The sequence below is a fragment of the Macaca thibetana genome, chromosome 2 (genome assembly GCF_024542745.1).
Source record: "Macaca thibetana thibetana isolate TM-01 chromosome 2, ASM2454274v1, whole genome shotgun sequence".
Classification (NCBI taxonomy): Eukaryota; Metazoa; Chordata; class Mammalia; order Primates; family Cercopithecidae; genus Macaca; species Macaca thibetana.
This window is the reverse complement of record NC_065579.1, coordinates 115044231-115071310: the sequence shown is the minus strand read 5'-3', so window position 1 is coordinate 115071310 and position 27080 is coordinate 115044231. Positions and strand designations below refer to the sequence as shown.

General features: G+C 38.9%; 1 protein-coding gene across 6 annotated transcripts in view; it reads left to right on the top strand.

Annotated features, from left to right (window-relative positions):
* The window catches only part of FHIT (fragile histidine triad diadenosine triphosphatase), a 1489770-nt gene that overhangs the window by 560491 nt on the left and 902199 nt on the right, over window positions 1-27080 (top strand). Inside the window, exon 1 of one of the 6 annotated variants that reach the window (XM_050781266.1) lies at window positions 21326-26286. The exons of the other annotated variants lie outside the window; for them this stretch is intronic. Coding sequence (XP_050637223.1) covers window positions 26265-26286 — 22 coding nt within the window. The 5' untranslated portion in view covers window positions 21326-26264. Of the gene's footprint in view, window positions 1-21325; window positions 26287-27080 lie in introns of those variants that run through there. 6 annotated transcript variants of the gene reach the window in all.

Below are 27080 nucleotides of genomic sequence, written 5' to 3'. Positions count from 1 at the left end.
AAAGATATGGAAAAAGTAAAAAACAAATGATGTGTGAACTAAATAGCAATGAAAATACAGAGATTTAGAAAAAGTAAAAAGAAAACAAGAGAAATTTTTCAGTTGAAAAGTATAATAACTGAAATGAAAAATTCACTGGAGATATTCAAAGGCATATTTGAACAGGTAGAAGAAAGAATCAGTGAACTTGAAGATAGGACAAGGAAATTATGAGTCTTAGGAACAGAAAGAAAAAATATTGAAGAAAAAGGAAAAGAGCTGCTGGACACCATCAAGCAGACCAACATACCCATTGTGGGAGTTCAGAAGCTTAAGAAGAGAGAAAGTATAGAGAGATTATTTGAAGACATAATGGTCAAAAGCTTCCCAAATCTGATGCAAGACATAAACATAAAAATCCAAGAAGCTCAATGAATTCCAAATAGGATGAACTCAAAGAGATCCACCCCAAAACACAAGACACATTCTACTCGAACTGCTGAAAAACAAAGAGAGAATCTTGAAAACAACACGAAAGAAGCAACTCATTACATAGAAGGGATCCTCAAAATGATTATCAGAATTATTGTCAGAAATGTAGGAGTCCAGAATGCAATAGGCTGACATATTCAAAGGGCTACAGAAAAAAACAAAAACACACCTGTCAACCAAGAATCCTACATTCAGCAAATTGTCCTTCAAAAGTGAGTAAGAAATTAAGGCATTCTCATATTAAAAAAAAAAAAAAACAAAGCTGAGGAAGTTTATTACCACTACACATGCTCTGTAAGAAATGCTAAAATGAGTTCTACAGGTTAAAATGAAAGGACAGTAATAGTAACTTGAATCTTAGCTAAGAAATAAAGTTCTCAGTAAAGGTAAAAACATGGGCAATTATAAAAGCTAGTATTATTGTAATAATGTTTTGTTAACTCCATTTTTTTCTACATGATATGAGACTAATTTTTTTAAATTATTAGCCTACAAGCTAGTATTATTGTAACTTTGGTTTGTAACTCCACATTTCGTTTTCTACATAATTTAAGAAGCTAATACATCTTTTAAAATATTAGTTTATATTCTGGAGCATATTGCACGAAGGTATAATTTTTTGTCAACAATACTTTAAAGAAGGGGGTACACAGAAGTAGAGGAGCAACGTTTTTGTATGTTATTAAAGTTAAGATGGTATAATTCCAAATTAGAATCAATAACTTTAGGGTATTAAATATAATCCCCATGGTAACTATAAAGAAAATAGATACAGAGTATACACAAAGGGAAATGAGAAAGGAGTTTAAATGTTTCACTACAAAAAATAAACTAACCGCAAAAGAAGACAGTAATGCAGGAAATGAGTGACAGAAAAAAAAAAAACTGTAAGGTATATAGAAAATCAATAGCAAAATGGGACAGAAGGAAGTCCCTCCTTATCAGTCAGCCTTAAAAAGTGAATTCTGACATATGCTACAACATGATTGAAACTTGAGAACATTATGCTAAGTGAAATAAGACAGTCACACAAAGACAAATCCTGTATGATTTCATCTATTTGTGGTGCCTTGAGTATTCAAAATCGTAGAGACAGAAAGTAGAATGGTGGCTAGGGGCTAAGGAGAAGTAGGAATTAAGAGTTGTTAAATGGTGTAGAGTTTCAGTTTTGCAAGATGAAGAGTTCTGGAGATGGATAGGTGGTGATGGTTGTAAACAATATGAATGTACTTAATACCACTGAAATATACACTTAAAATGGTTAAGATGTTAAATTTTATGTATATTTTACCACAAAAAAATTGGAAAAAAATAACAATAATGCCAAATGCTGGCAAGGATGCAGAAAAATTGGATCAGGAAAATTGGATACGTTGTTGTAAAATGTACCTAAAGGCAGGCCATGTGATTAGAACCACTTAAGGGATGGTGGTGGATATGGAATCTGATCAGATATTGAGGGTAATCAGATATTGAAGATGAAGCATTCTGGATAAACCAGTCTAAGAGGATTCTTGTTAAAATTGGGCAATACAGAGAAAGACACAGAAATCCAAAGTTAAGGCCTGATTAGGGAGAGAATCAGAGGAGCCTGATTAAAGTTTGGTCAAGGAGAGACTCTTGGTCAATAGCAGTAATTTCACTGTACACAGATGGTACTTAATACATATTTATTGAATGGATAAGTGACTTACCATCATTTCACCACTAGATGATTCCTTTAGTCATTGACTATCTGCCAGACACCTGGGTTTGCAAAATGAGAAAATGAAGGACCCAGGACAACGAGCTCATTTTGCCTTAGTGCAGCATTGACATCCTCCCAACTGAGGTCAGTGTTTCCCAAGGGGGATCTATTGGCATTCTGGGCAGGAAAATTCTTTGCTATGTGGTAATAACACACTACAGAACTTTTAGCAACATTTTGAGAACTCTCTAAATGTCAATTTTGCCCTCCAATTGCTGAGACATCAAAGAAATGTCCTCACTCCCTCCATTTCCTAGTGCCTCCTAGGGACACTGGTTGAGAACCCGCGCTTTGTCTCTTTCTAATTATTATAGCTCCAAGAGAGCTTGGGGATAAACATAATTCATGAGCTACATTTCATATCCTCCTGTGGCACGGTTGCATGTATGTTATAAAAAGAAATAGGACTTCCTTGCCTTCTGAGTGGCTCTAAGTTTGAGTTTGAATTTGTTTAAAGTATTCGTTTGGCTTTTATTTCTCCTGGTATTTTTTTTTTTTTTTTTGAACATAAAAAAATTCCCTTTCAGAAAAATGCTGCTGAGCACACACCATATAGCACTCTGCAAACCAACCTCTTTCTATCTCAATAGAAGAAAACCATTTGAAAGGGAAAAGTATTACTGGATTATTTTTGTCAATGTGCAAAATCTCTTGAAAGGACAATTTTCTCTTGTTGACTAGAAGAAAAACAGCAGTGTTAATTAAGTTGCCTTGTTAAATCTGAAAGAATGTTCATAGTTAATGCTGGAAACCCTTCTAATTGCCTTTGTGGAAAGGCATCAAAGGGATCCACAAGCATCTCCGTTAGAGGAGTGCTGAGGCTTGAGCTTGGGCCAATGGGAGCTTTGGGAAAAACTCCCGGGGAGAAGGAGGGTGGAGAAAGCCAGAATTATCATTTCACATATTGAGCGCTTGACAAGTTTGCTTCCTTTTCCTCCATTCCCTTTGGAGAGAGGGGAAGGATGTGAGATTGAATGGAGAGTCTGTAGAGGTGCCCCAATTCATTTGGGTGCAGACATCTTCACACTTGCTATCTTGGCCCATAGTAGCAGGTAAGCCTTCTAGCTGTGGGAACAGGAAGAACAAATCTTGTCCCCAGTAATAGAGTTCTTTCAAAAGACCCCAGGCAAAGTGTGCAGCTTGTATAGAAAACAACAAACACAAAATGATGATTTGCATTAAAAAATGAAAACACGGTTGCTTTCTCATAAATCTAGTTCTGGGATAGGAATTTGGGGGGAACAGAGAGCCTCAGAAGTGTAGAAGGATGATATTTGAGGTAAAAACAGGAGTTCAGAGGTCCTGCTTTTGTACCCTGCTTGAGTTTCAGATGAGATAAAACTAGCAACTCTGCTAAGTTGCAGTGCAAAGGCTTACATGGCTTCTTGAGAAAAGCAATTTATTTTAGATTATAGCACAGCAGCTATCGTTTAAACTGCTAGGGATTGTAATTGAACTCAGAACCAACCTTTTCTGTGAACACAGTGTGCAGTAATAAGTTTACCCAGGCTGTTCTAAATAACATGGACACCAGGCTTTCAGGACAGAAAGGCATAGTAGCCAAAACATGGCGTCACTAGTGTCTTGCCAACCTTCCAACAACTAACCCCTTCAAAAATACATTCTGGGAAATGTACCTAGCTGTGCATCGAAATATACACTTGCTGTCTGCTTTCTGTGATATTAATATGAATTGGCTAGGAGAAAGCAATCTTGGGGATATGAAAGAATATGCAATTAGCACTAGGGAACTTTTTGTTCAATTCCCATCTTTATCTAGGGTCATGACAAAGCTTAGGGTGGGGAGTTCGAGGAGAATACAGAATAAATAAAACAGTTCCTCTTGATACTGGATAATCTTTGATTTGATAATGAAGGTGATGTGCTTACCCTCCAAACCCCCAAATGTCATCCTGTCATTAAGCCCTAATGAAAGCTTAATTGTTCCATCGAGATAAAATGATGTGTCTCATTTCCGTACACTGCATTTGCTCTCTCCTTGTTATAAATAAATCCAGTTATACTTTATTCACTATTCCTCCAGAGTTGTCCAGCGGCTTAGAAGACAGTATTTCATACAGGCTCCATTATGTATTGTTGTTTTTAGTAAAAGAGCTTATAACAATATACTTGCTCTTTTTATAATCATATTTTGGAGTTGTTTTTTATGAAAGTAAAAATCAGCACGTACTTAAAAATCAAATGGTTTTGAAACACCTACAGTGGAAAGTAACAGTTTCCAATCCCACCCTTCCCACCTCCACCTGAGCTCCGTAAATGCAATCACTTTTCAATATTCCTGGTTTTACTTCCATATTGCTAGTTAACACTTATTTATTTTTTATGTTATCAACTGATTTTCTTCCAAAGACAGGAAGTATTTGGCTTACACTAACTTACACTAACCTTTTCACATGCTCCCACCATAACATGACATCATTCTCAACTTCTATTGGGCTTGCCACTTCTAAATTGTATTTATACCTCCCCTGATTGGTCCATCAATCTAGTCTGTGTCTCTTGCCTCCACATATCACAGGATGAGATATGGGCACTCAATACCCTTTTCTTCACTGGTCTTTCCCTTCCACTTTCCATTCTTAGTCAGCTATATACCATTATTTTTGCATTGTCAAATTTAATTTACATTTGCTCTGTCACCAGAGTGGTCTTTCTTTGTGATTTTTCCAAAGTTGGAAATAATGAAAATATTTGCACAATTAAGATTTTGCTAAATTATTTCGTGCAGCCCCACATGGTCTCTGTCACAATCCCTGTGATACTCAAAGATTATGTCTAGAATCAGGTTCAAATGGGTTCTCTTCCTTTAAATCATTTTATCAAAATCATTCCGCCTTTTAGTTTCTGTAATATATATTTCAAGTTTTTCTAATAAAGTTATTTTTGTTTGTTTTTGCTGGAATTTCTGATGTCCTGTTGCCTTTTCTGAGTATATACCTCAATAATATCTTCAAGTTTTTTCAAGCTCATATTTATACTCTTTGTTATATTAGTCCTGTGTCTTATAGACCTCCATTTTGCTCCCATTTGGACAGGTTGCTCTGTAGACATGCTGTGTAGAATCATACTGAGATGTGCCCATTGCTCTCCAGGGTTGGAGTCACTGTTTGCTGGTTCGAATGAGTTTTCTTTCTTTTCTAATTTGCCTTCTGATTTTGCTATTAGCTTCCTAAGAAAGGGTGTGTATTAGACCATTTTTGCTTTGCTATAAAGAAATACCTGAGACTGGGTAATTTATAAAGAAAAGAGGTTTAATTGGCTCACGGTTCTGCAGGCTGTACAGGAAGCATGGTGCTGGATCGGCTTCTGGGGAGGCCTCAGGAAGCTTACAATTATGGCAGAAGGGGAAGGGGAAGTAGGCACATAATGTGGCAAAGACAGGAGAGAGAGAGTAGGAAAGCGAGGTGCTACGCAATTTTAAACCACCAGATCTCACATAAACTCAGAGCAATAGCTCACCTGTCACCAAGGAAATAGCCCAAGCCATTCATGAGGGATCTGTCCCATGATCCAAACACCTCCCATCAGGCCCTCCTTCCGGCATGGGGGGGATTACGTTTTGACGAGATTTGGGCGGAACAAATATCCAAACCATATCAGGGTGAATGGGAGGTAAACTTTCTGCATCCCTTCAGATTTAGAATTTTTTATTTTGCCCTCAAAACACAATTGATAGTTTGGGTATAGACCTCTTTGTTGAAAATCCTTTTCCCTGTCTTTTAGTGTGCAATCCTGCTGCTGCTAAGTCTGACGCTACTCTGATTCTTACTTATTTTGTAGGCTACCTTCTTTTATTTCACTTTTCAGGAAGTTGTTAGGAATTTCATTTTTCTATCACTTTACAGTTAATTCTTCTTGGTATCAAGTAGATTCCTATACTTTGAACATTCATCTTTCCCTTTAACTCTGGGGAATTTTCTAATGTAATCTCTTTGATAATTCCCTCCACTCTAGTTTCTTTTTTTCTTGTTGTGAAAATTCCATTAGTCATCCTTAGACCTCCTGAATTGTTCATCTATATATTTTATTTTTTTCTCACTTATTTCTGTACTTGGTCTATAGTCTAGGAGATTTTTTCCAACTTTGCCTCCAAACTTTCTATTGAATTTTTTATTTATGCATTTATATAATTCCAAAGAGCTCTTTCTTATCTGATTATTCCTTTTTAATAGAACCCTGTTTTTGTTTTGCAGTTACCAAATCTCCTCAGATCTTTCTTGATGATATTAACTAGATTTTATTTTTAAAGTTTGTGTCTTTCCCCTAAACTGTTTTCTCCAGTGTCATGTTTTCTGTTGTTTTACTTTCTCATTTTCTTTTCTGTAGTAGACTTTCTTGTCATATTAAATTTCTGGTGATCTGTGGTGTGTGTGTGAAAGAATGAGGCAATAAGAAAGCTATTGTTGGGGTCTATTTTTAAGCGGGTGGGTCTTGTGAATAGCAAGCTTGAAGAATTTCAGTTTAGGATGTGTGCATGGGAACTGGGGGATCTCAATGTGCTAGAGTAAGGTTTGGTTTTTGTTTTTTGTTTGTTTGTTTGTTTTTGAGATGAACTTTCACTCTACTGCCCAGGCTGGAGTGTAGTGCTGTAATCTTGGCTTGCTGCAAGTTCTGCCTCTCAGGTTCAAGCAATTCTCCCTCAGCCTCCCGAGTAGCTACGATTACAGGCACCTGCCACCATGCTCAGGTTCTTTTTGTATTGTTTTTGTTTTTTTGAGACGGAGTCTCGCTCTGTCGCCCAGGCTGGAGTGCAGTGGCGTGATCTCAGCTCACTGCAAGCTATGCCTCCCAGGTTCACACCGTTCTCCTGCCTCAGCCTCCTGAGTAGCTGGGACTACAGGCGCCCACCACCATGCCCGGCTAATGTTTTGCATTTTTAGTAGAGACGGGGTTTCACCGTGTTAGCCAGGATGGTCTCGATATCCTGACCTCATAATCCACCTGTCTCGCCCTCCCAAAGTGCCGGGATTACAGCCGTGAGCCACCGCACCTGGCCCTACTTTTTGTATTTTCAGTAGAGATGGGGTTTCACCATTTTGACCAGGCTGGTCTCGAACTCCTAACCTCAAGTGATCTGCCTGCCTTGGCCTTCCCAAGTGCTGGGATTACAGACATGAACTACCACACTTGGCCTAGAGTGAGGTTTTAACACTAATGATAACTGTCCTGGTTCTCCCCAGACACTTTTTTATTGCCTTGAAACTGGTGCTTGGCCTCAGGCTACTCCACATGGAGAGCCAGGATGAAAGGTGGTCAACGTTACATAAGCATCCTGACCTGTAATTAATCCCCTTTTTCAGCCCCACCAATCTCTTCCATCCTGTGTTGTACCTGCTATTTCTGAGGCCTGATTCTTTCTGGAATAATCAGGCAGGTTGACCCTCCTTTGCCGCAGTCCCCTTTTAGGCTGTGGTTTCCTTTGCTGTGGTTCAGAAGTCAACAGATTTTTATTCAAATCATTCATCTTCTAATGGCTTCTTCCCATTCTCTTTGTGGTTATGAGTTTGCACTTTTGCATTTCTTTAGTATCATTTAGAAAGTACTTTGGGTGGGAAATGCAGTAAATAGGTTTGCTCAGTGGACCAGTGTGAACCAGAACACTCTATTTTTAAAGACAGAGTTTGTGATTTTTATATGCCACATGCCAAAGAAATAGCATGTGGGTCTTCGTTTTATGTCAACCGTTTGTTAATCTGATGCTTGGAATGAGCAGACGCAGAAAGTTGCAGGAACATTTCATTAATTAGATAGAGCTTATACAAAATATACTTGAAAAAAAGTGTGTTCTGCTCTTTTTTCTACAGCCTCCAACTGATCAAACCAGGAGTTTGTGTTTCTTAAGCTTTAGTGAATTAAATAAGGTTATTAATTTATTTTAAAAATTCATTATTTATCTATGTATTGAAAAAAAAGATTGGATCTATCAAAATGCTTTCCTTTTTTCTCAGTCAGTAAATGGGCCAAGACCTCAAGAGTAGATCTGCCAAAGGAGAAACGCAATGGCCAATGGGTATATGGAATTTTTCAATAATAAAAATTCAAATTAAAATAAATTTTAATTTTAATTTTGTCACCTGTAAAATTAACAAAGGTTTAAAAATACTTTTTACTGAAAAAAGATTATACAATGGGTACTTCTATGTACTTTTGGTAGGAACAACAAAATTTGTTATAAACTTTCTGGTAATTTAAAATGCTCATATTATTTAACCTGGCAATTCCCCATTTTAGGAATTTAAGACAAGAAAAAAATCAGAAATTGAGATCAGGATGGATTTCTTACAATGCTCATTATAGCATTATGTATAAAAGAAAAACCCTAAATGACATGCGTAAAGAAAAAAATAAACTTTGGCACATCTGTACCATGGAATATTATTCATATATTAAATAATGTTTATAAATGGTTTTTAATGAATTCGTAAAATGCTTAGGTATAATTTAGGTTAAAAAACAAAACAGAACTTGGAAATGGTATATATATAAGGTGCTCAACCATTCAAAAAGGAAAAAGACCTAGAAGGAACTACACTAACATTTTAACTATGGTTGTTTTTTGTTGGCTGAATTATGTGAGACGCTTTCTTTTTTTGCTTCTTAACATTTTGTTGCATTTTTCAGATGTTTTCTAGTAACTGTGTTTGGTTTTGATAGAAGAAAAAGAAAAACACTTTAAATTATGGGCCTCTGAAAGTAAACCTTTTAAAAACATCACCAGATGACCCGTGTAGTTTTCTTCCCCTGAACTTTTTCCCTTTTCTATCACAGAAGCAAAAGTCAATTGCATAAAGTAGTATACGTAGTGTTTTCCATTATTGAAAGTATTTCTCATGCATTTGGAAAAGCTAACTGGTACATTGTGTTAGATTTGCTGCCTTTTTCTCTCTGAGTGTCACATCAGATGTCGAAAGTCTGATTTATTTCAACATTAGCTAAAAGAATATTCAGGTTCTCCAGAAGGGAGAAGCTACAGCTGTGTCTTGAATGGAATTAGAACTGAAGTGATAAACAGTGGACTGGCTGCCAGACCCTCGGTTTTAGTCCTGGCTAGCTCACTTGATGACTGGTCTGGGCTTTCTCTTGTGAAAAATGAGGGTGCTGAATGGGGTGATCTCTAAGGTCCTCTTAGGTCTCTTACTCCACATTGCAAATTCCTTGCTCTGGAATAGACCACATGAAACTAAGATAAAGAAATGATTGAGTGAGAGGCGTGTGTTCTAATAGTATGTTTTGTTGACAATTTCTGTGCTTTAAGCAGAGAACATGGGTTTTTTGAATTAATACTTTTACATGCACTTGAACAATGAGAAAACAGAGGTACCACAAGCCCAAAATAGAAGACACTGTATTTTAGGCCTAGAAAGGACATTATTTGCTCTCAGAAGCACAGCATAGACTGAGTTTTCTGGCCCGCAGAACATAAAGATAAGTTCTACAATTAATTTTGGTGCATTTTTTTCCCCTCTTTGAGAAGATGTACCCAGCTGGTGGAATTTTGTGTAAAAACAGAAGCCATTATGGGACAGGTGCTGGTGCTTTGTGCAGTGAGAGCCTTGTAGGCCCTGGTTGATGTCTGCTTTGCCCAGAGACTGCTGCCACCCCACTATCCTTCCTACTGTGTTCAAGATCCAAAATGGAAATTGCTGGGTTTTTTTCCAGATTATAAAAGTCATACCTGACTGTTTATAAAAGTTAAAATTAAAAAATCCAACATGACAGAAAAATATTAAAAAGTATTAGTTATCCTACTACAACAGCAATAAGCTTGATTAATATGCAGGAGGATTTTCTCCCACACTTTCTTATTCACACACACACACTCACACAACTGATACATCCAGTAATACTATTTTGTTGTTTTATTTTACCACGTATCATGTCCATAGAATTTTATATCATCATTTATAATTTCAGTATAGTATTACATTGTATGAGTGAAATATATTACACTTGGCTTGGATCACCCCCTTTGAACGACTTCTAGTTTGTGTGCAACTTTGGTTCTTAGAAGCAATGCTGCAATGAAGAATTTGTTTGTTTTTTTTTTGAGACGGAGTCTCTCTCTGTCTCCCAGGCTGGAGTGCAGTGGTGCAATCTCTGCTCACTGGAAGCTCAGCCTCGCAGGTTCACGCCATTCTGCCATTCTCCTGCCTCAGCCTCCCGAGTAGCTGGGACTGCAGGTGCCAGCCACCAAGCCCAGCTAATTTTTTTTGTATTTTTAGTAGAGACAGGGTTTCACTGTGTTAGCCAGGATGGTCTCGATCTCCTGACCTCGTGATCCGCCCGCCTTGGCCTCCCAAAGTGCTGGGATTACAGGCGTGAGCCACCGCGCCCAGCCGCAATGAAGAATTTTGTATATATATCTTTGCATTGTTCTTCAATCATTTCTCAAGGAGAATTTCATGAAAATGGAATTCCCATGTCAATAATGTATAACATATATGTGTGTATATGTAGGTATATATACTTACATAAACACACGCATACGCAATGTTAACTGCCGTCCATAAAAGTTGGAGTATTAATTCTTCTACCACTGCCACAGCTTTGTTCCTCCACATGCCCCTTATCACTGAGTGATCGTCAGATGTTTCCAAGTGAAGAGGTGGTCAACAAACTGCACCTGAGAAGGGAGTCTCTGGCTTAAGACAGGCACAAACGCCTTTAGGAAGGTCGGGTTCAGGAGCTGTCAGTGGGAGTTCTGACTCGCTCGTTTTTTAGGTTTTCATCTCACTTTAGCTCTGTTAACTCTGGAGAGTTTTTGCAGAACAAGAAAAGCAACAGGAGTGTTTTGCCTTTGCTCCTTCAATGCTTCGTCAAGTAACAGGTGTCCAGATTTTCACTGTCTACTATATGTAAGTGCCCCCCTTCCGATGTACCTGGCATGTGGTGTTTTTAGCAATATTCAGTGTTTTATGTTTGTTTCCTTTGCTCTAGGCTTCTATCCTTCCCCAAATCCTTCACCCCCAACTCCCAGACTCCCCACTTGCTACACTAGACCAGGGAGATAAAGTACCACGCACAATTGTTCTTAAGCCCAGACCATTGATTTTCCTGAATTTAAGCTGGTGTCATGAGTTGTTAACCCTGTTAGAAAAATACAAGTTGGATTTATGATTTCCTTACACAGATAATTGGGCTCTAATTGGAAAATCCAAGCCAATTGATTTATACCATATTGCATTATAACATAACAAAAGTGTAGTTGAGTCCAGGTGACATATGAATTTGAGCTTCCAATTACCTGATAAATTTTCAGTTCTTTGGTAAGTGATACCTCGGTGGACCTCTACCTGTTGTGGTTCCCTCTACCCACTCCCCAATTCCCCGCCCCATTGTCCTCCCATCTATCCTCTCCTCTCATTTTCCCCAGCTTGGAGGCTTAGGAGTGACCTGCTTCAGAAGTCCAAATCCTGCATATTGAGACATTATCAGGAATTTTGTGTCTTATCCTTCCCCACAAACTCTTGTTAACATTTTATTTCAACTCACAGTGTATTTCTGCTGGGTCACTATTATTGCATTCATTATAATAATTGCTGTTAAAACCACCAGGTATATAAATTGCTTTCTTGGTGTATGACAATTCATCCCCGAGATTACTTTTAGAATACTAATTCTTTCTTTCCCTGTCCGTGATATCCTACTATGGGCACTTTTAATAGGCTAGCTTTTCCCATCCTTTTTCCTCCTTTGCAATAATTTTCTGCATTGTATGTATTCTACGTATTTCTGTAAAACATATCAAGTTATTTTTAGAACAAAGGTTGGCTATAAATAAATAACACATACTGCTGCAATTGGTTTCTGGGAGACTTGAGTTATCCAGCAATCAGAGGCAGTTAATTGGAATCTATATTTCAAAGTGTTTTTCTTCTTTTGGCAAGCCCTTGTTATTTTGAGCAGGGGACTATTTTAAGTAATCCTTTGAACATCTGTCAGATCAAGGGGCAGAGGAGAGGACAACCATGGAAAACGTGGGCAAGTGGAAAGAACCCTGGACTTTGAGGGCCTTGGGTACCAGAGTCTCTTCTTTCTAGGAGGCTTTGGGCAGGTCACTTCACCTCTCTAAATCTCACTTCTCACATTTGCAGCATGATTTCCTTATCTCTGAGGCCCTTCAGAATTGCAGGAGCTTAAATCTAAAGGCTCTAACTTTGGAGAAAAATCTAGTCTCTCACTCCTTTATGACTTTCTGTGTTGCTTTTAATTCCGACCTATCTGAAAAACAAATTACCTGCTGCAGAGTATTTAAAAGTGCTCAGGTATTGGATGGCTACCCTGTACGAAATATTTTCTGCCTCACGCTAAAGGAAGTAAAGAGAGTATACTCTCTTCCATGCCTTTCCACAACGAGATGTTTTCCTAGTGTACATTGCTAAAGGTATACGTCTTTGGAGGGCCGTGTAGGGATATGAAAGAAATAGATGAAGTAGCAGAGGAAGCTGTTAGGAAAAATCTGTATTGTATTAAACGAAGAGCTCTCTTGCTGTATTTAGGACCACTTCTTGAGCATGGCCAATTCTGAGTTATTTTAAAAATAAACTAGAGCATTGTAATTGCTGAATGATAACATTGCAGTTTCGCTCTATGTGCTCTGGGTTATGTAATACACATTTTCTCTTCTTTTTCTGGTAAATTGTTTAAAGTAATGCAGGTGAAAAAAGTGTTCTGATTTGAATTAAGGCCAGGTGAAGAGAGTGAAATAATCAGTTACTTTACAGTGTTGCTTCACCTTCCCCCAACTTTTACCCTTAGAACCAATCACTATAAGTAATGCCATTTCAGCTCTGCTCTCTAGTAACATTGGTGAGGTTATTTTTCTTTAAAAAATTTTTTTCCTCATTTTTTTCTAACTCCTCTCAAAGAAATTGTTCCTCCCACAAAAGAAAATCAGAATTATTTTTATAAAGTTCTTAGTAGCTCTTTAAAATATTCTTCTTGGCTGATGAATCCAGTCACTTTTGATCTGTGAGCATAATGGATAAAAAAACTTGTATGAAATTGAATCTGAAAATGTCATATTTTATTGTGAATAGATCCAAAATGTTTTATTTTTGACAGTCCCAGATAAAGGATGATATAATTAGGCATCTGACTTAACTATGAGAGAATTTTTTTCTCAGGCAATTTACACTGTTGTTTTTCAAATGGACATGGGCAGAATTAACCAGATTTAATACCATTTTTCTCACATAATTTTTAAAAATCTGTGTGTAAATATACATATATAAATAATTTTTTATATTATTGACCATGCATTACTTCCCATTTCAGGTTATAAGGAATTTGCTAGTTTACTCTGGTAATTATCTGTTCTCCTAGTTGCAAAAACTGCTAAGTAGTCTTTAAATGCAACTTAGACGATTGTTAAAAGAACATTTAAAATCTTTCCATTAAAAACAAGTAACCAAATTTGGTAAAGTTCTTTCTGACCATCTGGGCTCTTGCAAAAGTTGAGAAATCTAGGGCCCTATCAGGAATGTCACCAATAGCTAGTTATTTGAGGGTAATTTAATGTGTGAGGAATGCGTTGGAAGACTATTTTAAGTCCACACATTTCAAGTAGGTTTTATTTATTTGAATCCGGGAACATATGGATTGAAAAATTCTCAAGGTAAGCTTTTGGTTGTGAAGTCATTTATAACAAAATCAGCAGTGATCAGTGAGAGTTGGAGATTATAACTGAATTGGGGAGTGTTGTGGCTCTTATAGCACTCTTAACTATTTGAAGTTGTTATAGAAACTGTATAATATCACGTACACACATATACACATGTGCGACGTAGGTAATAGGATGTTAGAATGGTTGTATTGTCTCAGTTTCACAGAGGTACCCATAATCCAGCTACCAAAAGACAGCTACCTTATGTAGAAAGTCATGATCCTGGTCTATGGCTTTTGTATATATGAGTCCAGAGGAGACTAGAGAAGATGTCTCTTGAGAGAGAACTGTGGCCATGTATTGAGTCATCAATACCCTCTTGGGAGAAAAAGTAGGGTATACTATCTTGTAACCCAAAACCCCAGTAGGAATCTTTAAGAGGACAAATCAGAAAGCTCTGAATTGTTTCTTGCAGTTGGAAAACCAGAGGCTTGTGCCTGCATCAAGCCTGGGAAGTTTAGAGGGCCCATGCATTTGAGACTCACCCTAAAACACTGGAAGGCCAGGAGAAGAGGGGCTGGCCAACTGCTTGGGTGGTAGGGTAGGAATGCTACTTCTTGCGAAGTGGTCAATATTTCCCAGCTTTTGTCAAGGCATGAGATGTGTGTGTTTCCTGAGGATCAGTTCTGGACTGTGCAAAGGAGAGAGCCAATGTGGGGCTGTTTTTGATCTAGTTCAATGCAGTAAGTGAAGGAGTCATGGAAAAGCAGCATATGAGGTCCAAGGCAGATGCCTAGGTGACCTGGGGCTCGGGATGGAGTGTCCCCAGCCACCCACTCACCTGGGATCTAGTGAGCTGTGTGAGAGAAGAACCCAGCAGGAAACCTCTGCAGAATCCATAAAAGCTTATCAAAAGAGAAAGTGTCAGCCCTAACTATCTGCCAAGCCCAAAGACAGTCAAGCTAGATTATAACAGAACTAGCACAAGGAGGAGCTCTTCTGTCTCTTAGTTTCTTCAACCTTGAGAAAGGCAGAAGGCTGTCTAATAAGGTGGAGGGGCCACAGGTTGATCTGGAGGAGGAGAAAATCACCACGCCCATCGTTCCATTGCAGGCTTTCAGTCTGAAGCAGGGCCAAGCTGAGAAGGGGAACGATTCCATACAAAAGCAACATGGTTGTGGAGTTTGTTTTCTCACCTGACACTCTATGTGTAACCTGAGGTTGTTTTAGAACTGCCCATTACCTGTGAACAGCAAACTCATGAACCTGCTTGTAGTTTTTATCCAAGGGCAAGGGAAGATTATTACCACCTAATCAAATTTAGAGGGGCAAGGAGAGTAAATGTTTTGTTTTATGCAATGAATTATGCTTGTTCAGCATACTCATTACGTGAAGTTATGTATTTGTATGCTCATTTCTAAATTGACATGCTCGCTACAAAACTCCTAGGTACATGCCTATGTATTCAACATATATTAATAAATGTATCTATTTAGATTAATAGAACCAATTTTTTCAGTAAAATAATTTGCTTTAGGAACTAACATTAATCAATTTCAAATTTTCAATATTTCAGAGTATCAGTTTTTTAACATGCTTATATTTATAATACTGTTTTCTCCCATTTTACCATTTGAGATAATGAGAAAACAAAAATATTGTGGGGCAAACACCTATGAAGAAAAACAGGATGTATAGAATGGATTCAGCAGCAGGCAAGCATGTTAAATTTTCTCTTTTCCAATCTTGTGGTTCCTATCTATTCTAGAACATCTTTCCTCCAGTGCAACGTTTCCTAAAACATGGCCTTCAGGATAGTAAGAGGAAGTATTTGAAATGACAATTTCCTAGTTAGATATGCAATGGAAATACATTTCCCTTTGCCAAGCTCTCTCAGCCATGGGACTTCTCCAACTCTCTGTTAGTGTATGTTGTAAATTTCACGGTTGCATTGCCCAAACATATTTGGTAACAGCACACTGTTTTGGTGGGGTATGTGTTTTGAAAACATGACTTTAAGGTCCCTGGTGGACTGTTCAAGTCTCATAGTTACCCTCACGAATACAGAACATAGATTCCAGATCCTAAAAATATCAGATGATTCTAATGATAAGTTATTTCTGGAGGCAAGGAAATATAGTCTGCCAATTCATTTCTTTCTGGTTGGGAGGAAACTACTGCAGATACTACTACCCTTGATCACAGAAGGAGTATAAAGAATTGAGTATACTGAAACCCTAAGGTGATCATTCTTGACTTTGTGGCTGGAGAACGTTTGGGCATATCTAAAACCTGTTTAAAAGACCATCTGTGCACAGCATGTACATGAGCCTAAGAATGCACATAACATGGTTTTATTAAACACTTTTGCATCTGTGAATCTAGGTGTAGGATTTAGCTTCGTACAGTTAAGATCACTTTGCCTCATAGTATAGTTTGAAGTTAGGTAATATGATGCCTTCAGATTTGTTCTTTTTGCTTAGTTTTGCTTTGTTTATGCAGGTTCTTTTTTGGTTCCATATGAATTTTAGGATTGTTTTTTCTAGTTCTGTGAAGAATGATGATGATATTTTGATGGGAATTGCATTGAATCTGTAGATTGCTCTTGGAAATATGATCATTTTCACAACATTGACTCTACCCATCTATGAGCATGGGATGTGTTTCCAGTAATTTAATGCTGTTGGTGGGGGTTGGGGGGGGGAAGAAAACAAAATCATGTTGTACATTAAAGGGAAAAATGTAGATTGTCTCTAGAGTGGAAAACTGTTGTCACTTTCTCTTGCAGTGAAGACTCATTCATTCAACAATAGTTGGGTGCCTACTATGAGTCAGATTATACGTGAGGCCCTGGAAATGCAATGGTACACAAAGATACACATAGTCCTTGCCATGTGGAACTACCAGTTCAGCTGGGGAGATAGATAATATCTAACAGCCATGCCACAAACTGTGAAAGCGCTTTCATGAAGGAAAAGTTCCAGATGCTATGAGAGTGTGTCTTAGGGGCTTTGACCTCATTAGGGAACATGGGAAAGTTTCCTCTGGAAAGTGACAATTGAGCTGAGATGGGGATAGGAGTTAACAAGTGAAGGAAGGGAGGAAAGCACATTAAGGGCAGAGAAAGCAGCAGGTGCAAAACCCAGGGCCAGAGGAAGCAGGGTTGGCATCACCAACCAAGAGAGGACCATGTGCCCCTAGAGAGTCGGGTGGGCGCAAAGAGGATACTCCCCTCCCATCTGCTCTTGCGGTTATTTCCACCTGTGATGACTTTGCTCTGAACTCTTCTCTCTCATAGAGTGACGGTTAAAGCCCACTGGAAAATGCAACTATCTCTCTCCCCTTTGTTTGTGCATTTACTCTGGAAATTTCTAATATAGAAGAAAAGATTTTTGTTTTACAGACTCAAGAATGAGTGTGAGTAGCTCCTTAATATTTCCCCCATGGGGTGTGTGGTGTGTGTGTGTGGGTAAAGAATCTGTCATCATTCATTGTCTTCAGGCCTCTTACGAAATGTTTAGAAATACTCAGTTCCTTTTAAATTAAGGATCTGCAACCCTGGGTCTGACTGAATTAGATTTTGCCAAATGGCCATCAGTTCTAACTAACTGTGACTTTGAAGATCTTATGTATTCCAGTGTGGTGTAAATTATCCTTTGGGGGCATGTGCTGGTAATTCTTCTTCTCCCACCTTCCTAGTCTGTTAAGCAACTCTATCTGCCCTGCTTGTTGACCCAGGAGGTTGACTGTGTCACCTGGGCTTCCATGTCTCTGTCTTCCAGTTTGGCTTGGTCAATGGGAGGTCCTGGAAAGAGATCAGGCAATGGGCAGAGAAAGAGAGAGATGGGGAATGTTTACTCCCATGGAAGTCTGTCTTATCATGTTTTTCAGGGTCTGTGTCCCTTCAAGGCTGCAGCAGTGATGATAGTCGTATCACCCACAACCCCCCACCCCTACCTCACCCACCTTTACCTCACCAGGCCCTGATAACATGTTCTCTTTCTTTGCTTTTTTAGGCCCAGGATACTAAAGGTATCCTGCTGTAGCTAGTCCCAGGTGCTTCAAATCCTTACCTTGTAACCCACCGTCCACTTCTGAAAATAGTTTATTTCTCTTCAAAGTTGCAGATGAGTATGACAGCTGTGTCCTGCCAGGATTCTGACTGATACCATCAGAATCTGGGTTTCAGCTGCCCATTTTATTCTCTCCCTTCCAACACCTGAATAGGCTTCAGATGGAGATAACTGGGGACCAGAAGGATGGTGAAATTCCCAGGATTCAACAAGCTCATTTTCCTCTTTGGGCCCAAAATAGATCAGTCTCTGGAGAAAGGAAGGACACTGTTTGTCATCACATATCTGCCTGGCTGTCGTTCAGGACCTAATTGGACTCTCTTAAATTTCATTCTTTTCATGCTTGTCATGTTTCTGGGCCCCTGAGAAATTTCTTGCCATGTGTATTCTGAAGCAAGACATTTTGACATAGCCATTTTGATGCTGTGGATATTTTAATCTTCAAAGTGCAAAGAATAGAATATAGGTCATAGGCACAATAGACATCTTCACAACCTCCTGGGCCCTCTGCCTCATCCTTGAACCTCACCTTCACTTGAATTGTATTTTTACTTTGTAAAAATATTCTTATGTATATGCAAAACTCAAGAGAATAGTATGGATTCTCATGCATCTGTCATCCAGCTTCCATGATGATCAACCTATCCTTGAGCACATGTGTTTTTCTTTTTCTTTCTTTCTTTTTTTTTTTTTTTTTGAGATGGAGAGATTCACTTTCATCTTGTTGCCCAGGCTGGAGTGAAATGGCATAATCTTGGCTCACTGCAACCTCCACCTTCCAGGTTCAAGCAATTCCCCTGCCTCAGCCTCCCAAGTAGCTGGGATTACAGGTACCCACCACCATACCTGGCTAATTTTTTGTATTTTTGGTAGAGATGGGGTTTCACCATGTTGGTCAGGCTGGTCTTGAACTCCTGACCTCAGGTGATCCACCTGCTTTGGCCTCCCAAAGTGCTGGGATTACAGGTGTGAGCCACCGCACCTGGCCTGTGTGTTTCTTTATTTGCTGATGTTTAAAGCAAATCCTACTGAATTATTTCACCTATAAATACTTTAGTATGTTTATTTAGCAGATAAGGACTTTAAAGGTAACCACAGTAGCATGCAACAAAATGAGCAAGCATTCTTTAATATATGATAAATGGTCCACGTTTGATTTTCATTCATTTCCTCACGTTTTTTTCAGTTGAGTTTTTAAAATCATAAGCCATATGACATCCATACATTGCCTTTGGTTGCTACATCTCTTGGATTTTCTTTAATTTCTATCAATCCTCCACCTTTAAATTTTCTTATTGAAGTATAACAAAAACAACAAAAGTGCACACATTTTAAGTGTGGAGCTCAATAAATGTTTCCAAAATAAATGTCCCAAGTAACTATTTCTCAAAGATGTAGAAGATATCACGAGCACCCAGAAGTTTCCTGGTCACTAAGTGAACACCTGTTCTGCAAGATATACACCATTTTAATAATCATAGATTGGTTTTGTCTGTTTTTGAACTTCATAAAAATAGAATAATACAGCATGTTATCTTTTTGATCTATCTTTGGGGAATTTCAACTCTCTTTTAGGAAAAAAAATTGGGGTATAATGCATATATAATAAACTGTATAGTTTATTAATGTATATAAAATGTATAGTTCACTGAGCTTTAAAAGAGGGATACACCCATGAGTCCACCACTAAAATCAAGATACAGAACATTTCTGCCACCCCTAAAACTTTGGTTGTGTCACACTGTGGATATTTCCTCCTGTCACTCCCAGCTCTCAGGCAACCGTTGATTTTATTTTCTGTCACTAGCGATTTTGCATTTTCTAGGATTTTTAATGAATTGACTCATAGTAACTCCCTTGTGTCTCGCTTCCCCATAATGACTTGGAGAATAGTGGTTGCGTGTGTTAATGTTCCTTTTTATTGCAGAATAGTATTCCATTGTATGGTTATAACATGTTTTGTGTATCCATTCACTTGGCTCACATACGGGTTGTTTACAAATTTGGATTATTATGAATAAAGCTGCTTATGTATAGATATTTGTGTGGACATGTTTTCATTTCTCTTCATAGAAATGTTAGAGTGGTACTTACCCCAATTCACGTAGTACTCTTTCTTCCATCCTACACTCTATGCTTTCATCTGGGAAATTTTTATTCTGCCCAAATAACCCCCTTTAGTTCCTTTTAGTGTTTCCTTTAATGTGGATTTTATCTTCTTGCAGAGATATGTTAACATTCTGGCAGGTGGATACAGTATAAGCAAGTTATATTGATTTTATCCAGAAATGATATTTTGCAAACTCTGGTCTATTTCTGGTTTGTCCTAACAATTCAAGCCTTTTGAATTTCTCTAATGAAATTCTGGGATGTTTATGATGGCCCTTTGTCCTTAGTGGCTTCTAAATTGCAATTTTGTTTGTCTGTCTCCCCAACACTGTTAGACTGACAAAATGGCTCCTTTGTTTTTGGTCTTTCAGCACTGATTTTTGCTTCATTTATTGATCTCTTCATATATTTGCAGTTGAGGAATTTGAAAATATCTCGAGGGGAAATTACATTAGGAGTATTAGGCTCACTTTTCTTCGGTTCACCGTTCTCACAAATCTTAGTCCCTCAAGTCCTAGCTGCTGCTTCTATAGCCCTTAACTTCCAAACTTCTCTTTCTAGCTCAGAAACTGTGTCAAGCTCTAGCTGCTGCTTTCTACTTGGTTTATTCCCTGACAATGCAAATTTGCAAATGTCCTAGGACACAAAGTTGCTTTAAATACAGAGCTCACCTCAATGGGCTTTCTTTCCCTGCAGCATCTAGGATGCTTGAATCTTGCATGACTCGTTGTTCTCTGGTGCTTTTGAACGCTCTTTTTTTTTTTTTTTTTTTTTTTTTAATTTATGCTATCACAATTATTTTCTGCAGGAGGATTAGTCTCATGTATGAAGTTATTCATTCATAGCCAGAAGCATAACTTTTCCAGTCATGTTTTAAGAAAAGCCCTCCATTCCCACCCCCCATACACCGTTTTTTGAAATGCCATTTGTTTGTTGAAAAGATAGGCCATTCACACCCTCTTTGAATACTTCACACATTTGATTTCTGATTTGTATTTTCGTAGTCATTCTTAAACATGTTTCTTCTGTTGCTGGTAAATATTTGGTTATATATCATAAGATGTTAATATATCTCCCTATGATAGTAACATTAATATGTCATAGGGAGCATCACACCATGAGCCATAAAATGAAATGGTTCCTGAACTTTGCTCCACAGTGGAATCACCTAAAGCATCTCAAATTAAAATTACTGATGCTCTTGCCCCAGATATTGTGATTTGATTGATTTGGTACGCGACCTGAGCATTAAGTTTTTTTTTTTTGAGACGGAGTCTTGCTCTGCCCAGGCTGGAGTGCTGTGGCGCAATCTCGGCTCACAGCAAGCTCCGCCTCCTGGGTTCATGCCATTCTCCTGCTTCAGCCTCTTGAGTAGCTGGGACTACAGGCGCCCGCAGCCATGCCTGGCCAATTTTTTGCATTTTTAGTAGAGACAGGGTTTCACCTTGTTAGCCAGGGTGGTCTCGATCTCCTGACCTCATGATCCACCCACCTTGGCCTCCCAGAGTGCTGGGGATTACAGGCGTGAGCCACGGCGCCCAGCCCTGAACATTAAGATTTTTAAGAGTTCCCCAAGTGAGTCTAATGTGCTTCAAAGTATGGGAACCAGTGATGTAATGTCCGATTATCCCACATTTAGTTAAATTAGGATTGATCATAGATTCATGTGTTGTCAGTCTGATGCCGTAAATATCAAGTTTCCAATCAAGCTTTAAGGCAAAGGTTTTGCAGCTATGAATGGTGGTTGCCTAGACCCATTATTTCATTAAGAGCTGTGAAATGGTGATTTTTCTGAATCTGTCATTCCTCCTGCTTTTATTAGCTGTGATTCCTCTATAAGGAAAAAGTTTCCTCTATGTCGTGTGGTTACTTTAAAAGGTTGTCCATATAGGAAAGGCAGAGTGTTTAATTTCCCTTAGTTTCTTTTTGTTAATGTTTTCTAAGTCATAAGTTGATGTCCTGGCAACTTCTAAGGGTAACCATTGATTTTTACTCTTAAGAAATGTTTGAATGTTTGTGTATTTGATCTATTTCATTCTACCACTTTCACTGTTTTTATTGAAGCTGATTTGTCTTGGCCAGTGGGAGCCCCTTTCAAGTTAGTTCCAAGTCCTTTTGACATAGGTTTTGATAGCCTTCCACAACAAACTTGGCTAGTTCATCATGTCTATTTCTTGGAGCAGATCTGAAATGAGCCATATTTCTTTAAGGAACCCTGGTCCCTTTCAGTGAAAAGAAATGCTTAAAAGTCCAAAATAGAGGCACTAAGTACAACCTTATCCTTATCTCTCAGCCTATTCATTTCTTCCAGTTTACTTGACAAGACTAATCATAACAATAACATCATTCAATTTTTTACCACATACTGTATGTATGTTTTAGGATACTTCTCTGTGCCTCAGTGTTACCATCTACGAAATGGGAATGATAATTGAGATAATCTAGGCATAATGCTTGCCCCATTGGCTTTACAATAGACAGTCAATAGAAATAATGGTGGTGATAATAGTAATTATGTGGCAATAATGGTAGTAGTGATGGTAGCAGTTCATTTTTTTCAACAAACTATTATGTACCTAATATAAGCACTGGACATAGGCAGTAGTAGTGATGGTCATAGTAGTTGTTTTTTTATACTTCCTTCCTATATGTGAGGTACCATATTGGGCACTAGAGATAGAATGGTAAACAAGACAGGCATAGCCCTTATCTTTAAGGGGAGAGATGAAAGACAAACTGGCAAATATAAATTATTTTTGATCAAAAAGCATTTAGGTAATTCTCTAACTTCTACTAAAATTCCAAGCAGTTTCATACCAAAATCAAAATGACTGCTTCAAAGTGGTGCTATCAAAGTGGCCATAATGAAATGTCTCCTACCCAAGTGTCCTATGCATTTTGTTGAGTCTTTTTTTTTTTCTCTAAGCACCCTTTCCCTTGAGAACTAGTTTTAATGAAGAGGATTCTTTTGCAGTCGCTCAGAGGGTTGAAACTGGAGCTTCTCTTCTCTCTCTACCCCTGGCGCTGCCAGGATTCCCAGACAGCAACTGCTTCCCAAGGAGATCCACCTGTCTTGGAAACGGAACAAAGCCCCACCGGCCCCCCGTGACTTGGCCTCAGAGGAGGAGAAAGGCACCATAAAATCAAGGGTTTCTACAGAACCCAGAGTCAGGAAGCCCCTTGGCTTTCTCTGTTACTTTAGAGTAAAAATGAGGTCACAGGATGTCCCTTTCTGTGAATGATTGAATAAAAGACCAAGAGAAAACCTTCTCCGTGTCCAACAGCTAAAAGTATCCTCATGCTGTGAAGGACTCACTTTTTTGGCTTTTTATGTAGTAGCCAAAAGACAGTCTCAGCAGGGCAGGAGCACAGGACGCTGGAGAGGTGAGAGCGGTTATTTTCCTCCTCTCACTTCTGGTGATGCCTACTTACTTCATAGCGGGGGAAAGCCTCTTAATTGGAAAAAGAATAACACAAATTTTTCAGCGTTTTGCCACTCTTGATCTTGCATTATTTTCTCTTACTACATAGGAACTTATCAGGATTCTTTCTCCTCTTGATCATTGTATCCATCCATAGGAATTTATCCAGCTCCCTTTTGTGGAAAGTGAACTGTTTTAACTGCAGGACATGCCCAGGTCTGGTAACATTGAGGATCTTGTTGTCTAGAGGACGAAGGTAAAATTCATTCATTCTGGCCAGGCGTGGTGGCTCATGCCTGTAATCCCAGCACTTTGGGAGGCCGAGGCGGATGGATCATGAGGTCAAGAGATCGAGACCATCCTGGCCAACATGGTGAAACCCCGTCTCTACTAAAAATACAAAAATTAGCTAGGCATGGTGGTGCACACCTGTAGTTCCAGCTACTCGGGAGGCTGAAGCAGGAGACTCGCTGGGAGGTGGAGGTTGCAGTGAGTTGAGATCAAGATCGCACCACTGCACTCCAGTCTGGGTGACAGAGCAAGGTTCCATCTCAAAAAAAAAAAAAAAAAAAAAAATTCATTCTACAAAGCTTAATTGATTCTGCACAGGATTCTTGGGCCTGGGTTAAAGTCATGAATCCAGTAGAAAATGCTCCTATTCTCCTGAGCAGGGATTGACAAACCAAATTCAGCTGTGGCCTGTGTGTGTGACCCTCAGAGCTAATAATAGATTTAGGTATTTAAGGTATTTTTTAAAAATGCAAGAGACTATATATATGTGGCCCACAAAGGCAAAAATACTTGCTGTCTGCCTGTTTAAGGGAAAAGTTTGCCAACCCTGCTCTTGGACATTTATCCTGAGGCTGCTTTTTCTATTACATAAAGGTCATGAGTATGGGCTCAGAGTTCAAATCCTAACTCGGCCACTTAATATGCAGTCTCAGGCAAGTGACTTCACTCCTCTGAGCTTTTAATCTGTCAAAAGAAAATACTAAGAGTCAGCCAGGCAGCAAATATTTACCGAGTGTCTACAACTTCCCAGGAATTTCTAGGCACGGGGCATGGAGTCAGATAATAAACATACACACAAATAGATGACTTAAATTTCTATAGAACTATGAAGACAAATGGAGCCAGCTGGTAGAGGTGGGGATAGGGTAGTGTGGTTGGGGGGTTTATGTGCAAGAAAATGGCTTACGAAGGAGGGGAGTGGTCAACTGGCCAAATGCCACTAGGTGGTTCAGTAAAGAGAGGCCAGACATTGGCCATGGGCTTTGGCAAGATGTGGTTTACGAGGGAGAAGTTATGAGTGGCCTTTGGCCTTCATGTGCTCATAATAAGGAGAAAAATGTGGTGATTCTGGCTTTTTAAAGAACCTGGAGTAAACTTTCAAAGGAAACAAATAGGCTGAATTTAAAAAATTCTACAAGTAATTTTATATTTGAGTCTAACAATTGCATTATAGAGAATTAAAAAGAAATAAATGACTGCCTGCTGTCCTTTTAGTTTGTGTCCCTAAGATCTGCTGCAGTATTCTAAAATTATCCTGCTCTTAGGGTGTTTATTGGAAATATTTTTTAATTAAAATCTTTTATAGGCTGGGTGCAGTGGTGCATGCAGTAGCTCTAGCTACTCAGGAGGCTGAGGTGCAAGGATTGCTTAAGCCAAGGTGTTTGAGGCTGTTTTGTGTGACGATGGCACCTGTGAATAGCCACTGCACTCCAGCCTGGGAAATCTAGTGAGATGCCATCTCTAGAATAAAGTATTTTCCATATGGGATTGCAAAAGAAATCATGTTAAAACAAATCCCTGTGACTTTCAAATGCATGTCTAAGCCAGTATTTGCAAACGGCATTTAGGATGAATTAGGATGGAACACTTAGGGTTTCTAACACAGAGAGGTGTTCTCCCAAACTTCTTTTCCTCTTTCTCATTTATCACAAAGATTTTTCATCTTGGGGCTCGTCTGCAGCGTCAGAGGAAACTCCGGCCACACAGCGCTACATTACTGGAGAGAAAACGTTGGTGCCGTTACCCCAGGATAGAAAAGAAGAAAAAAGGCCAATGTCTATTGATTGTGATTTCTCAGGCAGAGTGATGCCTTTCACACTCTGTAATGAAAGTTTTTATATGTGAGAGGGATTACCAACACTGGGCTGTTATTGTCCTTTGATGTGCCTCAGAAATATTACAGACGTTATTAAAGAATAAATTGTGGGAAGCCAGCTGCTCTACTCGGGCAGCTTCTTGCTTTGCTCCTAGCTGATTTATGTAGCGGTGAGTTTTCTTTATTCCTCTCCTAGTTAAGTTTGTTAGCTTTCGAAAAGTTTTTTTGTTTTATTTGAGTGGTGTGAGAGGAGACTGACAACCCGTTTAAGTTCAGGATGGCAAATGAGTTGAGACGAACAGCATCTATCTAGGTACATGTCAAACATGCATGTGTCCCCAGAACTCACTGAAGTTGGCTTTCGCCCATTTTACAGATGAGGAAAATGAAGCTCAGAGGAGTCAGGACATGGCCAAGGTCATGGTGCCAATCGGATGCCCACCCAGAAACACGAAATAGGCTCATGTTACTCAAAGTCCGGTGATTTCTACTTACAGTACAGCAGCTGTTTCCAGACAGAAGGTTAAAATTGTTTAAAACCTGGAAACTGATGAAATATGAAGAAATCATATGCTGTGAGCCTGTGCGTTCCCCAGATTTCCACTGAACTGGAAATGGTTGGGACACCACCATGGGTCTGAAACCTTTCCCTGGCAGCTGGGCTTGGTGTCCGCAGAGGAGTGCTGTGGCTTGTGGTTAAATCGCGCAGATGGAAACCAGGCAGCGCTTGGGTATGGGCTCATGCTTTCTCCTCGCTTGCCCAAATTAAGCTGCCTAACTGTGTTTCTGGGGAGGCTGAAGGTTTGTTAAGGGTCAGCTAGCATTTCCCAGCAGCTCTCTAGAATGCGAGGAGCATACAGTTTCCTTTCCCAAGTGATGGCAGATGCAGTCATCGCAGAATAGCTCAAAAGATTTTTCTAAATTTGGACTGCTTTTATTTGGCTCCTTAAATTAAATCCAAAGGACCTCACAAACCACCGTCTTTTGTACAACTGTTTTGATCCATGATTTTATAGCTTCTCAAGTCAGAAATGTTCCAAGTATGTACAGATTACCTCTTTACACTTAAATATAATAATTTGTTGTATTTCTAATATTTATTGTGTGTTTACTGTGGGGGCAGGTATGGTGCTAACAGCTTTACACATATTAGTTGATTTAGCTTTTGCAGTAGTTGTGGAGCTTTCATTATTCCTCTTATACAGGTAGGAAAGCTGGGGGTTAAGTCACTTGCTCAAGATCACACAGCTAGTTCATGGTGCAATCGGGATGTGGAATCAGGTGGTTTGACTCATGTCTCATGTTCCCAACTATTGCCTTCCTAGTGCAGATTAATAAAGTCTTCGAGGATATTTTGGGTGCGTTTCTTTTTATTAAATTGCTTTAAAGGTTATTTTCTTACAGACTTTTCATTTAGGCTTGTGGCAATCTATAGTTGTATTTTGCATAGAAGGAAACTAACACCCCAAAAAGTAAAATGTCCACAGCATGGTTCTTCTTATGCTCTCCTATCCTGGTCCCCTTT